This window comes from Cavia porcellus, unplaced genomic scaffold (genome assembly GCF_034190915.1).
Source record: "Cavia porcellus strain 051 isolate PalLab524CR breed Dunkin Hartley unplaced genomic scaffold, mCavPor4.1 scaffold_13, whole genome shotgun sequence".
NCBI lineage: Eukaryota > Metazoa > Chordata > Mammalia > Rodentia > Caviidae > Cavia > Cavia porcellus.
Window position 1 is genome coordinate 39,435,336 of NW_026947496.1, and position 15,556 is coordinate 39,450,891.

The 15,556-nt window shown below is 35.2% G+C and overlaps 1 protein-coding gene across 3 annotated transcripts in view; it reads right to left on the reverse strand.

Moving 5' to 3' along the window:
- Positions 1 to 15,556, reverse strand: part of Larp4b (La ribonucleoprotein 4B) — an 87,799-nt gene that overhangs the window by 61,172 nt on the left and 11,071 nt on the right. For all 3 annotated transcript variants that reach the window (XM_063260130.1, XM_063260131.1, XM_063260129.1), the window contains exon 2: positions 342 to 460. In XM_063260130.1, coding sequence (XP_063116200.1) covers positions 342 to 422 — 81 coding nt within the window. In that variant the 5' untranslated portion in view covers positions 423 to 460. The remainder of the gene's footprint in view (positions 1 to 341; positions 461 to 15,556) is intronic.

Below are 15,556 nucleotides of genomic sequence, written 5' to 3' on the forward strand. Positions count from 1 at the left end.
CTTTTCCATAACTCACCCCTTCTGTATCAGACTTAGCATATAGTTTTCCTTGAGAGTGGACGGTTCTTCATTTTTGAAGGTTTCTGTGTCACATAAAACTTATTGCTAAATAAAGGTCTTTCTTTTGTTCATCTGTCTTCTATTACTTCTCAACTATAATCTTCGGATCTGTAAAAAATCCTCTCTTCTACAAAAGTACACCAGCTATACAGTATGTAGATCTTGATATATTGTAGTGCTACTATTTTGTCCTTAAATACAATGTACTCCTTCTTAAATCCAAGTAGATTTGTCAACAGAAAGAAATGAATGCTCCTGGTCCTCCCTTCAATGACACCTACCAGATGAGAGCTGTCCTTGCCCTCCTGGACTCTCTGTGCCTGCGGTTCAGCCACAACTTTAGTGTCCTGATCAGAAGTCATGGGCTCCACTGGTGCAGCTTAATGCCAACCTCAGGATGCTATAAAATGACAAAGATAGCAAACAGATCATTTGAGGGGCATACTCCGATGAATTCTTAGAATGACATTACAAAGACGTCTTAAAATCTTTAAGTTTTCCAGGATAAGGAATCTTAAGTAATTTCTGAGAATTACAGAGTAATTTCTGAGAGTCTTCGGAATTCTAAGTAATTTCAAGAAATATGCTCATAATGTACCTCTTACCAAAAAAGTAAGTTGTTTTTATTAGTGAATTTTTTCTTTGTATCAATATGGCAATGATGAAAATATTGGCAAACCATGTGCTAACAAAACTTTAACTTTTATGAAAAAAAATTTAAAATATTTGCACATGAATTTTAAAACTTCACTAAGAACTTCAAGTGCACTTATTAGGCTTGTTTTCTGAGGCAAGTGTTGTCACAGTTCTTTTAAAACTATTACATTTTACATACTGCATATGTAAACTAATTCACAGAACAAAGTAAATGGGAATTAAATTGATACTAGGTACACAAATGTTTCACATAAAGAGATACACATACGTAACTAAACAAGTTTTTAAAATTCACACAATCTTTGTATACATTGAATCGATTGACTGATCCGCTTGTGCAGGCTTGTGCTCCCACACCCTCGCTCGCTCACTCTCTTTCTCTCAATACCGGGGATAACCATTGAACCCAGGACTTGGATACTAAGGTAAACCCACAGTTCTTTTTTATTTTACTATGAGACACAGTCTTGCTAAATTGACGAACTGCCCAGGATGAGTTTGAACTTGTGATTACAAGTTGAGCCTCAAGACTGCTCAATCTACAAATGTGTGGGCACTATTCACCAAGCTGGAAATGAAATTTTTTAAACTACAAATTTTCTCTAGGATTTACCCACTTTCCCACAAATGTGCTTATCCTAGTTCAGGATACAATCTAGGATAATCTCACATTATATTTAGTTGTAATCTCTGCTTAGTCCCTTCAAAACTTTGCAAACTCCTCAGTTGTTCCTTATCTTTCATCCTACTCTCTTAAGGAATTTGGATTGATTATTTTGTAGAATGTCCTTCCATTTACAATGAACCTAGGACATCTTACTATGAAAGCAAGAAAGCTATGAAAAGACCTCTTTCATATGTAAGGAACACTGGAGCCATGTGAAGAGAGGTACTTCTGACAGCCAAAGATGGGATAATGCGATGATCAAAAAGAATAAATGGAATACAAGTGCTATTTATAAAAATCCATGAGGGATAAAAGCACTAGCACCACTACCTTGTTCACCTTTGCAGGTTAAGACACTAAGTCACTGTTTGAAAGATTTTTAAAGGGAAACATCCAGTCTGCCTTTCCTAGATGAACTGCATTTCAGAATACCAAACAACTGATCAGGACAAAAAAAACCTACAGCAAATAGTCAAAGAATTTTTAAAAATCAAAATATTCCAACATTTTAAGAGGCGAGAGCAACAATGTTTGCTAAAGTTATCAAGTAAAGAACTAATGGGAGCATCCTCAATGGCTGAATCAGACTTTACTGAAGATACTTTTCAGTCATCACTAAATTGCAATTCTAGGCATTATAATTTTCTTGATGATACAGTACCATTTGTGACGTATTCTTGACAAAAAAGAAAATATATTTAATCACACCCTTAAAGGTGACTTCTAATTTAAAGAGAATTCTGAGAAATAGATGTTCAATAGCACAAGGCACAAAGGCATCAGTTCAACCCCAAATGTGGGACAAAGCAGATGACCTCATTTTTGTGGCAAATAAAACATTTTTAAAAGGATAGACTTTTACTGCTATAAAATTTTTAAAACCTTTAACCAAAATAACTCAATGTGAGAAGTGTTTTGAATCTGAGTCAAATAAACTGTTTGAGATGACATTTTGCACACAGGAAAAACTGAACATTGCCTAGAGGATAATAAAAGATAACACAATGATTATTAATTTTGGTTTTAATCAAGATGCTATAGTTTACTCTAGAAGACCTTTTTATGAGATAGATAAAACTAGAAAGACTTATGGCTGAAATATATACCTAAACTTGCTTTTAAAAACATGCCAATAATTTTAACAGAAAAGAAAACAGAGATATGAGAATGAGGTAAATGGTTAATAAAACTAGGTAACAGATAACATTAACACAGTGGTATCTTCTCTATTTTTATATTTAAAATTGTTTGTAATAAGCAGTAAAAATAAGAAGCGTGACAGTATGCACCAGGAATCCTAGCTCTCTGGCAGCCTGAGTGGGAGGATACCAAGTTTGAGCCCACCTAGGCAATTTAGCGACTACTGAAACCTTGTCTTAAAATACAAAATAAAAAGGTCTGGGAATACAGCTCATTGCAAAGACTCTGGATTCAATCTTAAGCACTGAAAGAGAGGCAAAAAAAAAAAAAAAAAAAAAAAAAACCCAAAACATGAAACAATAAAAAGAAAAATGTAACTTTGACATATTGTCAATACACTTAAAAACTTCATGCAGTTGTATGAATTAAATAAAAAATGTTCACGGTAGCTTTAGCAAAAGATGGAAATAAACATTTAATTATATAAAAGCAGAAACTAGTGTAATACATTATAATTATTTAAAATATTCAGAGGAACTGAATAAAGTAGGGCTGACCGTATAGATCAGTACTGAGTACTTGGCTGCCATCTATGAGGCTTTGGGTTTGAGGCCCAGAAATTAAAAAATAAGCAAAACAAAAAAAAAGCTGGGCATGGTGGCACACATCTGTAATCCTAGCACTTGGGAGGCTGAGGCAGAAGGACCACCACAAGTTCAAGGCCAGCTTGGACTACATAAAGTTCAAGGCTAGACTGGTCTATGCAGCAAGACCTTGTCTCAAAAAACCAAACCAAACCAAACCAAATTCTAATCTGAACTCTTAAAAAAAAAAAAAACAAAACCAAAAACTAACAAGCCCCCCAATATGATATAACATAAATGGCATTAAAGAGTTAAATTACAACTGCATTTTTAAAAATTAAAACTTTGCAAGTATTTAAAAAAAAAACATATCAAGACTAACAATGTGTAACTGGTAAGACATGCACATAGCTTCCTACAGTCTCAATGTTTTGAATAACTTATTTTTACCACACATCTTAATAAAACATCTAGCTTTGCTAATTCCATGTTCATCAAGCAACCACATTAAGATTCCTGTTTTCCTTCCTACAGAAATGATGGAAGGAAACATCTAAATCAATTTAGCTTTACAATATAGATTAATAAAAGAGAGTCACTCAGTGTAGTACAATTTCTTTTAAAACTCTACCACTTGGTCCTATTTTCTAAAATAATGGTTCTTGAAGTTTGGGGCACTGTCAAGAATATCAGAGACTCCTTTCAGTGAGGTTTTTCTTTTCACTCATTTTCTCCTAATAAAAAAAGTACAGTGGAGTTTTTGTATAATACCAAAGAATATTTAAGGTTATCTGAATAGACTATTAAAACACTCTTCACTTTTTTAACTGTATTTGTGTGAAGCTAGATTTCATTCTTATTTGACTTCAGTCAAAATAATACATCACTAACACTAACAAGTCAAATCGCATAGCAGATAAGAATCCAGCTGAGATTCTATTCAGATAAATAATACTTCTGAAAATGGTAAATGTCATTTTTCCCACTAAAGTTTTTTTAATGCTGCTTTATTTTTTTAAACTTTTTATCGGCACCAGGGATCGAACTCACGACCACCTGCTTGCAAGGCAGGTGCTTATGCTGCTGAGCTAAATCCCCAGCCCCAATGTTGCTTTTATTGCTACAATGTTACTTAGATTACATGTAATGGGTTTGATTTTTTTAATTACTCAGTCTTAATTTCCAATATAGTAAACATAAAGATAAACCATGAATTCATAATCTAAAACCTTAGGAGTTCTCAGTAATATTTAAAAGTGAAAACACAGGTTCTCAGATCAAAAGTTTGAAAAGCTCTAAGAAAAACCTCAAAACATAGCTGCCAGATGGATGTCTATGTTCATGGATGCCAATAATCTGAAAAAACCAAAACCAAAAACTAACAAGATGTACAGATTCAGTGAAATCCCTATTAAAATGTTCCCCTTTTTTGCAGAATGTTTGCACAAACTGATGGAGTCACCCTAAAGTTCTTTTAAAAAATGCAAGGATCTCAGAATAAGCAAATCAATTTTGCATAATAACAAAGCTGGACTCACATTTCTTGATTTCAAATCTTACTACAAAGCCGTATTAATCATGATAGTGTGGATCTGACTCAGGATAAACAGGTTAAGTGGAATAGAAATGAAGAGACCAGAAATAAACTCTTACATATATGGATAAGTAACTTTCAACACGCATATCAAGCCTCATTCAACAGAGCTGACATGGTAACACATACCTGTAATCCCAGCACCCTGACAGGCTGAGGCAGGAGGATCACAAGTTTAAGTGCAGCCTAGGCAATTTAAAAACTCAATGAGACCCAGGCTCACCCCTAAAGGATTGGAGATGGGGCTCCATACCAAGATGGAGAGATAGATACCAAAATACCTTCAATGGGAAAAAAATTACCTTTTCAACAAATGGTGCTAGAATAATTGGATATTGATGTATGAAAAAGTAACTATGGACCCCTTCCTTACATACACACAAAAACTAACAAAATTGATCAAAAACTGTAATGTAAGAGCTAAAATTATAAAATGTGGAAGGAAACAGTAAATCTTTGTAAATTTGGCGTCAAACAATAGTCATGACCTGGCAGACAAAAGGATGGGCAAGCAGGCACATGTAAGAGAGATAAAACATATGAGGTGACCTCACTTTAAAATGACCTGGCTTTATAGTAACTAATCCATTTCTGTGAGGGTGGTATGTGGCATTCTCTCTCCCCTGTCACCTAAAAGATCCCATTTCTCAACACTGATAAATATGAAAATCAAATTTCAGAATGAGTTTCAGAAAAACCATATTCAAATCATGGCACACCCTAGCAAGAACGTGAACATAACATACAGAATGGGAGAAAATATTTGCACATCATTATTACCCTTATATGGGACATATAAAACAATTGTTAGAACTCAACCCTAAAAAATTTCAATGGGCCTTAACAGGTATTTTCCCAAATAATACAAACAAAAGGCCAGAAGGCACATAAAAGATGCTCCACACCAACAGTGATTAAGAAATGCATCAGAACACAAGATACCACTTTGCAGCCACTGAAATAACTATATGATGTTAACTATTATATGATGTAGTAATTTCACTCCTGGGTATCTGTTCAAGAAAACTGCACAGAAACTTCTAAATGAATAGCCATAGCAATATTATTTATAATAGAAAGTTGAAATACGTCAAATGGTGAATTACTAGAGATTAAAAATCTTTGTATGTCCCTTACTTAAGTGAATTTTCACATATGAACACTTTTACAGAGTAACTTGATAATTTGGTAAACAATCAAAATGAAGATACCATTTCTCCTAAATGGCATGGAATTACTTCTTGCTATAAAAGAATACTATGGCAACATGGACTATGTGCCTATCAGAAACTTGGAAAGGAAAAGTAGTAGTATTTGGATTCATACTGCTCAATGATTAGTCCCTAAGTACTTTATATGTTGCCAAACTAATTCTAATTTTGCTAGTTAGAACTCACATCTATTTATAGCAGAATGTGAAACTTGGTTCAGAGATTTAAAAAAACTAGTAAGACTAGTGAGAGTAAACAATATGCACATGTAATTTGCCTTTCAACTATCTGTGTTTGAAGACTGTAAATTCTGTAGGTAATTCTTCCTACTGATCCTATAGTGTTTGTTAGCTGCTTTTCTTTTTTTTTTTTACATTTTTAAGAATTTTATTGTATGTAAATTGTATCGCAATTAAATTTTTTGAGGTACAAAGCACTGTTTTCAGCATATAAATGGAAAAAGGACTGGTTCCAGCTCCTAGAAACTATCAAACTAATGTGCCTCTAATGACCTAAGAACCTGTATTTTCCTCATTCTATATTACATTACTTCCCCCGAAAAGTTAAATTTTGTTTTCCTTTTAAGTATATATTTATATGGTGTATATATACTAAATACTAATCTTTTTTCCCCAAAGCTGACTTATTTCAGTGTCAGAATAAAAATTAGCTGTGTTGATGAAACACTGAACTTTATGAGAAGATTTTCAAGTATACTGACAATTTGTTGCATTATGAATTGACCATAGAATGTAGACTTAAATGGAGCTAAGAGGCGGGTATGGTAAATGCCTGTAATCCCAGTACCAGAACTGAGGTAAAATAACTGCCACATGTCCCGGATCAGCCTGTGCTGCACAATGACTTCAATACCATGGTCTGAAAAGACAGAAGATTCTATCATAAGGGAGCCAAATATAAACCTCTTTCCTGAATCTACAACAGACAACTCCCTGCTTTCTTCAGCTGCCATGTTCCACACATCCTATTCCTTTGGCTTGAATCTGATTCTCTCCATTCCTTGCACCCTGGCACAAAGTATTTTCTGCTTTTCACATCATAGTGTCACTTCATGTGTTTTATCTTCTTATCCAGACACAATGATTCCTAAGATTGGAAAGATACATAACCCACTAAGAATACAGTTTTATAATTCACCCCAAGGCTCTTTCATTAACATTCAAATACATAATGGTTTTACTACAGTGTTACTGAAGTATTTCTTTATTTGCAGCCACAAATGGAGGTTTGTTAAGGTCCTGTCTAACTCTAAATGTCAATGAATAGGAACAATGAGTTAAGAAAAAAGCATGATCAAAGGAGATGGATTACACAGACTTCTCTTCCAGGAACATGAAGATACCTATTAAGATCATTTCACAAAAACCGGTTTAAAAAAAAAAAAAATCTGGATAAGTAAAGGGTTTTGCCTGAGTAAGGAAAATAGGCTGTTAAAAACTTTAGAGCTGCCCTAATACTGTACAATCCTCTTTGGGAATCAATTTTAAAACGTGTTACTTTCAATGTCCAGAAATATTTTGCATAGTTTACCTATCAGACTGATTTAAATGAAACTAAATCAATTCACCAGAAACAAAAAAAGCAAAGCAATTAAATAAAAATCATTAAAGCACAATAACAGCATTTTTTGATTAGAAGGGTATTTTTAATAACAGAAACTCATGAACTCAGTATATCTATCCCTACAGAGGTGTAGTAAAACAGGAATTACAGTTTCCCATTCGTTTGGCTTGCATAGTTAATTAGATCTCACTGTTTATTTCATAGCTGCCAGCTTCTCTCTACACTAAAATGCGTATTTTTGTGTCACAAAAGAGTAAGAATACTTTACCACAGATCATTCTATGCTCTTTCCATGTACCTTGTACAGATTACATATTCAAATGAATCTACAGGCTTAAAACACGAAAACACAACAGTAACAGGATGCTATTTTAAAGAAAACTATTAAACTAGTTCCTTGTTTTTAAAGATTGAGCATGTTTATAACAGTCCACTCTTCTCATTTTCTTATAGTAAATGTTTTCAAAGGTATTGACAGATGAAAGAAATAAATCAACTCTTAGCTGAGCAGTTGTTTAATTATACATTGAAACTGGCACCCAACACTGAAGTATTTCTAATCAGACACTGCCAATAAAATTCAATATTTATTTTTTAAATTTTCCTTTTATATGTACACACCTGTGCTTCTACTGAAAAGGCCAGCAGTGGGAAAACATGATCTATTTTTGAACTGGTTCTGTTCCTAGGGAGGACATACAATCAGACATAGGACACAACAGTCCAAATTTTATTTATCAGCAAGATTTGATTGGAGAAGTATCTACACAATATACACACCAAATAAATGGCATTTTAAAAAAAACTTTCACCAACAGATTTTAATTTAAAACTGATCTAGTAATTCTACACAATAGAAGAAAATCCTCTCTAGCTTTAACACTTGTGACTGGTCCTAGGTCACCAAAATTCTTGGGAGAGAACTTGCTGAAAAGATTAATTTAGCTAGGATTCTCATTAAAACACAATTCAAAACAAAGCTTTACAATTTATTTCATTAATCACCTGGAATATTTTATCCATTAACCCTTTGACAAAATATAAATCACCGTTCCAATACCTGGCTATAAAGAAGTCTAAATATTTGGACCAAATGCAACAATATGAAGAAGTTGGGAAAAAATATTGTGTATCACTTACTTTGCACTTGGCTGTAGTGGGATCTAAATAGCCTTTGAACAAATATTATTTTGAAAAGGCCAAAAGTTGCAGTATGTGAAGACTCACAGTCTAGGAAGCTGTAGTCATTTTGTCCTCAGAACTCCCTCCTATACTATGGTGTTTTTTTCAAAAGAACATCTTAAAATGTTTCCACGAGGTCTTCACACACTATCACAAGAGGGAAAAGCAGATAACCACATTTGGGTTGTTTTCCTAAAATCCAAGTTTCATTTGTTCATCTTGCCTTGTGACAAAGGGAATGCTACTACAATGAATTACTTATACCCTAAAGCCTACAGTCTAGGGAGGCTGCAATGCAGGTTTATGTCACTTAGCCTATCATGAAGGACTAACACATAAGAAAAACATTTTTGAGTTCAGCCTGTTGACAATATTCTCAGATCTCTATTTTTCAGTTCATCAGCATTTTAAATTTAATTACTACTTCTTATGTTGTACAGGAACTTCAGATGTACCAATTTGCCATATCTAACCAATCAGTATACTGTACCATCTGGAAGCTTAACTAAACCCTGTCTTACCTAGTGACTCCTCATGTCCACCCCAATTCCCAAGACATTGTTAAAACTGTCAGCTTGTTTGTTCCAAAGGAACTTCCAACTGAACTTCTGCGGCTCTGCTTATTTGTGCCACCTCTTTAACTTGATTTGGTGACAAGTAACATGTATATAGGGTTCAGAGAAGAAAAGAACAATTTACAGTCGACATTTCATATGTACTATTACCTTCTGGACAGAGAGCAGTGCTTCTACTTTATTTTCACCATAGAGAATTACATACATGTAACTCTCCTTTTATTACAAAGCTTTGTTTCCTTTCCTTTTCTTTTTTTGTTGGTCCTTCTGAGACAGGGTCTCGCTGGGCTGGCCTGGAGTTAAATTTGTAATCCAGTCTGGTCTTGAACTCATCACAATCCTCCTTGCCTCAGCCTTCTGAGTGCTGGGATTACAGGCATGTGCCACATGGCTACGTGGCTTTATTTATTTTTTTTTTTATCGGTACTAGGGATCGAACTCACAATCATCTGCTTGCAAGGCAGGTGCTTATGCCGCTGAGCTAAATCCCGAGTCCCCTATGTGGCTTTCTTAATCCACTTTGAATATGTGACCACTGATACTCCATAAAAATCTGCAGTCTCATTTGTATTTGGAAACAAACCACCCAAGGACAAAGTGGTAATATCAGTACACACCTGTCCCAGGAAGTTAGAATCAGTGCCACATCAGCCAAAGGCCTTCAAAAACCAAGATTCCTCTTCAGAAATACTGGATAGTGTACTGCTTCATTTTGTTAAATGTTTATAAAGTTTCTATTCATCTCAACCTACGAGTAAGTCTTGCATTTCCTTAAGACATGCAGATCATACTCTATTCCACCTCCCAACTTATAATCACATTAACTATAGTCTTTCAAATGAAAATGCATAAAAAGTAGAGAGTAAGATGGGGCTGGGGTGAGCAAACTTAGTCCTCAACATTTTCAAGAATGACAAATCAGAGCTGGAAAAACAGCTGACAGCCGCTTTAACTCTGTACTGCTCAAACTGAGGTGTTTATTCCAAGAATGAAGTTGAAGAACCTGAACTAGAAACTAAAGTTTTTGGCTTGTCTAGTAGCAAGGGGAGTGGCAAGACATGTTCCAATTTCTAGAACATAAATTGTTTGGAATCTTGGAAAACTCATAAATTACATCTGATGCTGACAGGGTATTTTCATTTCTTTATCCAGTAAAAGATCAACTTCTTAAAATACTATAATGGGGCTGGGGATTTAGCTCAGGGGCATAAGCACCTGCCTTGCAAGCAGGCAGTCATGAGTTCGACCCCTGGTACCGATAAAAATGAAAAAGACCAAAAAAATAAAAGAAAATAAAATACTATATTGATGTAGTTTTTCTGTCAAATGCAAAGGAAATTTTGCTTTGAGGAAAAGATACTTCTGATCCATATTAATCAACCAATAAGTCAAAACCAAGCACAAACATCTTGAATGTTTAGTGAAGGACAATGAAATACAGCAATTAGTAAGAAATTTCAAAAGGTCTATAGAGCTTCAAAGCAATAAATAGTTGTTTGCCTATGACAAAGATGTTAGTTATAAAAAAAGGTAACTTTTTTTAAAGTCCTTATCATGGCCCTGAGATATTGCCTTTACTACATCTTACTATCTGAACATTTAAATTATTTTCCTTAAGAATAGCCCCCCCAAAAAAACCTAATAGCCATTTTGCTGGGTATGGAGAAGCAAGCCTGTAGATTCAGCTACTGGGGAAGCTAAGGTGGGAGGATTATTTAACTATAGGATTTCAAGATCAGCCAAAGCAAGGAGAGACTCTATCTCAAAAATAAATAAAAGCCATTTAACAGCATTAATAATGATAAAATGTCCTTTCAAGATAAACATTGCATTTTTAAAAACTTACTATTTTTATATACATGATTTTATAAAATAGGTTCCAAGGTGACATTTTCATACTTGGATATAAACATATTGACCATATTTATTCCTCCATTACCCTCTTTTAACTCCCCTCTCACTACTCCCTCTTTGTCTAACAACAGTCTCTCCTCTATTTTCATGTTTTTTTATTCTAAATATTAGAGAATATGTAATATTTGTTTTTCTGAGTCTAGCCTCTCAACATGACAATCTCCAGTTACATCTATTTTCTTGCAAATGACAAAATTTCATTCTGCCTTATGGCCGAATAAAACTCCACTCTACTTACATTTCTCTGTACATTCATTGGGACGGGTACCCCTGTAACAGGGATGGCAAAATTTTTTAGAGCTTTCAATGATAACAAATAGCCTGCTGCAGCATGGTGCCATAGGTTTGCCACCACTGCCCTATATAGCACACTGATTTTAATTCAGTTGAGTAATATCAAGGAGTGGTACAGATGGGTCATGTGGTAGTTCTCTATTGTTTTTTGAGGAATCTCCATACTGACTTCCATAGCAGCTGTACTTACATTCCCAACAGTGTGGAAGACTTGTTTCTCAAACACCTCATTAGCATTTATTTTTGTATTCTTGATGGTATCCTGACTGAGATAAAATTTCTATGTAAATTTTATTTTCACTTAAATGGCTAACATGTTGAACATTTTTTCTCATACTCATTGGCCACTTGTACTTCATCTTTTGGGAAATGTCTGTTAAATTCACTTACCTATTTACTGATTGGGAAATTTAATATTCTTAATGTACATTTTAGTATTTCAGTGAAAAAAAGGGAAGTATTCCATAACAATTATAATCCTACATAGTCCTTGAAAATTTATTCTCCCAAGTCAAGACAAGGTATCTAAATACTACCTATATAAAAAATTTTTAAAACATAGATCTCATAAACATTAATGATCTTTTTCTCAGTAGTTTTTACATTAAAAGAAGCTTTGTGGAAAAAACAAACTACTAATGGCAAGAGCAATAAGCTTAACAGTTCCTCCATCTATGGTCTGGATCCCATTTCCTCTTAGCTTTTCAATTGTGCCTTTCTTTTCCTGTTGTCTTCTTTAATCTCACCCTCCCTGGATCTTTACCGCCATTACTGAAACATGTTCAAACCTATCCTACCTCGAAGGACAAGTTAAAGGGATGGAGAGTGAGAGGCCTGCATACCTTTCTGGCCTTGCTTTGAGGAGCACGTTCAGTCCCACATACCTCAGGCTGTTATTTCTGCCTCCAACTTCCACTGAAAATGGTCCTTCTAAGACCATAAACCATCACCAGTCTCCTGCATGCTGTTCAGTGAGATGGACCTCTCAGCAGCACAGTACATACCACCCCAAGGCTACTCTTTCCTCTTTCCTCCTGCCTGGCTCTTCCCTTCTGAAACTATGCTTTTGGAATCTTCCTGGATTGCTCTTCCTCTGCAGTAAGTAGAATTAAAGCTCTCTTGCTTGAGCAATTGGCAAAAATAAAATAGGCAACTTTTGCTAGGTGTGGTGGCTCACGCCTGTAATCCCAGCACTCAGGAGGCTGAGACATGAGGATCCTTGTGAGTTCAAGACCAGCCTAAGCTACAAAGTGAGTCCAAGGCTATCCTGAACTGCACAGAGACCCTGTCTCAAAAAGACAAAAAATAAATAAAATAGGCAACTTTTATAAAAACTAATATATGCATAATTAGTTTCTATATTCCTTCACTTGAGCCTTTTTTCCTAGATTCAGATTATTAGTTTACTTCTTTCTTACATAAACCATATCTACAACATCATTTAAAATTTTGTTTTCTTATATATAAATAAGACACTTGAGAAATAATCTGAATGGCACATTGTCCTCTAATGATTATATCCAATTTTTAAAATCATTTTATATATTTATCTAACTCAATAGAAGTTTCTGGTGATTTGTTTTTGAGACTCTCCAATCTCTAAGGTTTTCAAATGAGTATTTTTGTACTATTTTTTTAGATTATCCATAACATCAAACACTGAATACTTGTGATGAGAACATTTAAATTCTTCTCTTTAAAGCAATTTTGATTTACAGGCTGTCGTATTGGCTTTTAGCAATTAAATTATGCAAGATCACTAATGTGTATAACCAACCTGAGTTTTGAGAGTGAAACGGTTTTGGTAAGCATACAACTCAACTGGTAAGAAAAGAAGACACCTATTAAAAAGAAGCCTATTAGCTACATCACTGAGCATGCCATAGGGATCCAATGTCTCACAGGAATAAAGCATCAAACTTGGTAACTGGGCTTGGGGACCATGTGTTGAAGGAGCCTTGGAGTTTTGCTTTTATGCTCTCCACTTTATGGTTTCGATTTACCATCATATACTGCATCAATGAAACTATCTAAGCAAATGTCCACTGAACACTTTATGATCTTTTAGATTCCTCTCAACTGTTAAAAAAAGGCCATTCCTACCCCCAACAAAGTTCTTGTCATGGTTTATGTCGGTGGCCCCCAGGTCTCATGCATTTGCATTGTGCATTTGTGATGGTTCGTTGTCTAGTGCTTGAATTGATGGTGTCAGTGCTACACCCACAAAGGGGTGGAGCCAGGATGTAATATAATGGCAGGAAGAAAGTGTGTCTTGCCCTTTTGCTGGTTCCTGCTTGCTGTTTGCAGCCACCATGTACTGCGGCCCAGCCATGCCCGCCTGCCTTGGAGTCAACTGAGTGTAGACTGAAACCTCCAACAACTGTAAGAAATAAACCTTTCCTTTCCCAACTTTGGGCTTCAGGTATTTGTCTCAGCGACCAGTAAAAAGTAACTAAGACAGTTCTCATTTTAAAAAAGTAGCAACCAATCCTGTGTACTTCAGGAAAAACATACCACTGACTCAAGCTGTACAAGCCTCAAAAACCTTCACATTCATACTGTCAATGACTTGTTGAGAAAAATCACCATCCAGGAACTCAATTATTACCCCAACTTTGTTAACAGTCTTCCTTCATTTCATGTCCCAGGACCCCACTGATCATGGTTCAGCAGACTGACATTTCAAAAACATGAAACTCATCTCAGCTCATATTCCTAGAAAGCCTGCACTCAGAATAAAGTAGAAATAAACATGGCTACTGAGAAGTTTACTTTCCACAAAGTCTGGGTTGGTTTATCCTATATGTTCTTTCAAGTCTTTTTATCCCAGAATATAACACACCAACTTACCATTGTCTCACTTGAGAGTGGTGGCGCACTCCTGTAATGCAAGCACTTCTGAGTCTAAAGTATGAGGATCATTGCAAGCTCAAGACCAGCCTGGGCTACAAAGTGAGCCCAAGGCCAGCCTGAACTGCACAGCAAGATCAAAAAAAAGACCAAAAAAAAAAAGAAAGAAAAGAAAATCATTGTCTCACCAGGTTAAAATGTAACACTAGGGGATAGGAATATGCCTACCTCATTCTTGACTGTACTCTAAACGCAGTACCTAACACAGCAAATTTCATTAAGTATGTATTTAATAATTTCTTTTGTGCCAATAAACATGTTGAAATTGCCTAGCAATCAAAACAGCACAAAGAATGAGATGATTCGAAGAAAAGCCTCAATGGCTGCACAAGAGAAAAGGCAGTATTTATAAAGTAGGGTAAAATTATTGAGAAGATTTTCATTTTCCTTTCATTTTAGGTTATTTTCTAGATTTAATGTACGCATATGTATGCATATAATTAAGGCCTAAATGTACAAAAGAGCTAAATGTAAAATAACAATGACATTAAAAATTTAATTATGAAGGCAACAAATTATTGAAGAAGTTCCTAAGTACCAACACTTAACACTACCGTTAGTGTTTCAATACTAGGGTTACAACTGTTAGTCATAGGGACAAACATGGTGGCTTACTCCTGTAATCCTAGCACTCATGAGGGTGAGGCAAGAGGATTGCTGGGAGTTCCAGGCCAGTCTGAACTACACAACGAGACCTTGTCTCAAAAAAAAAAAAAAAAAAAAAACCTGCTAGTTGTAACACTATTAGTACATTACAATTCACAGGGAAAAGGTTAAACATTCCTTTTGAAAGTTTGCTGAAAGCTATGTGAATCTTTCAAATAAGACATACTAAAAAAGTGTAAGTGCAGAAGTGCAAGGATTTCTTCAAAGTCCATCAACACATTAATAGGCTAAAACACTGGAGGAGGAATTAAAGAGCATCAGTTTGGGAATGATACCAGGTACACCAACCTTGCCTTGTTTTGTCATTAACAGTGTCATTGAAGGACTTTTTAAACACCTAAAGTAGAGAGTACAATGTCTACAACAGTATGCAGTTAAAAACACAGTCATGAGTGCAAGCACGGAGAAACAGCCAGCCTAGACTCTTTGTGCACGCAAGCTGCCATTGGGACTCTCCTATGGGTAGCCAATGCAAGCTAGGAGGACCAGTCAGCCACGCCTTGGAGAATCTGTGAGTG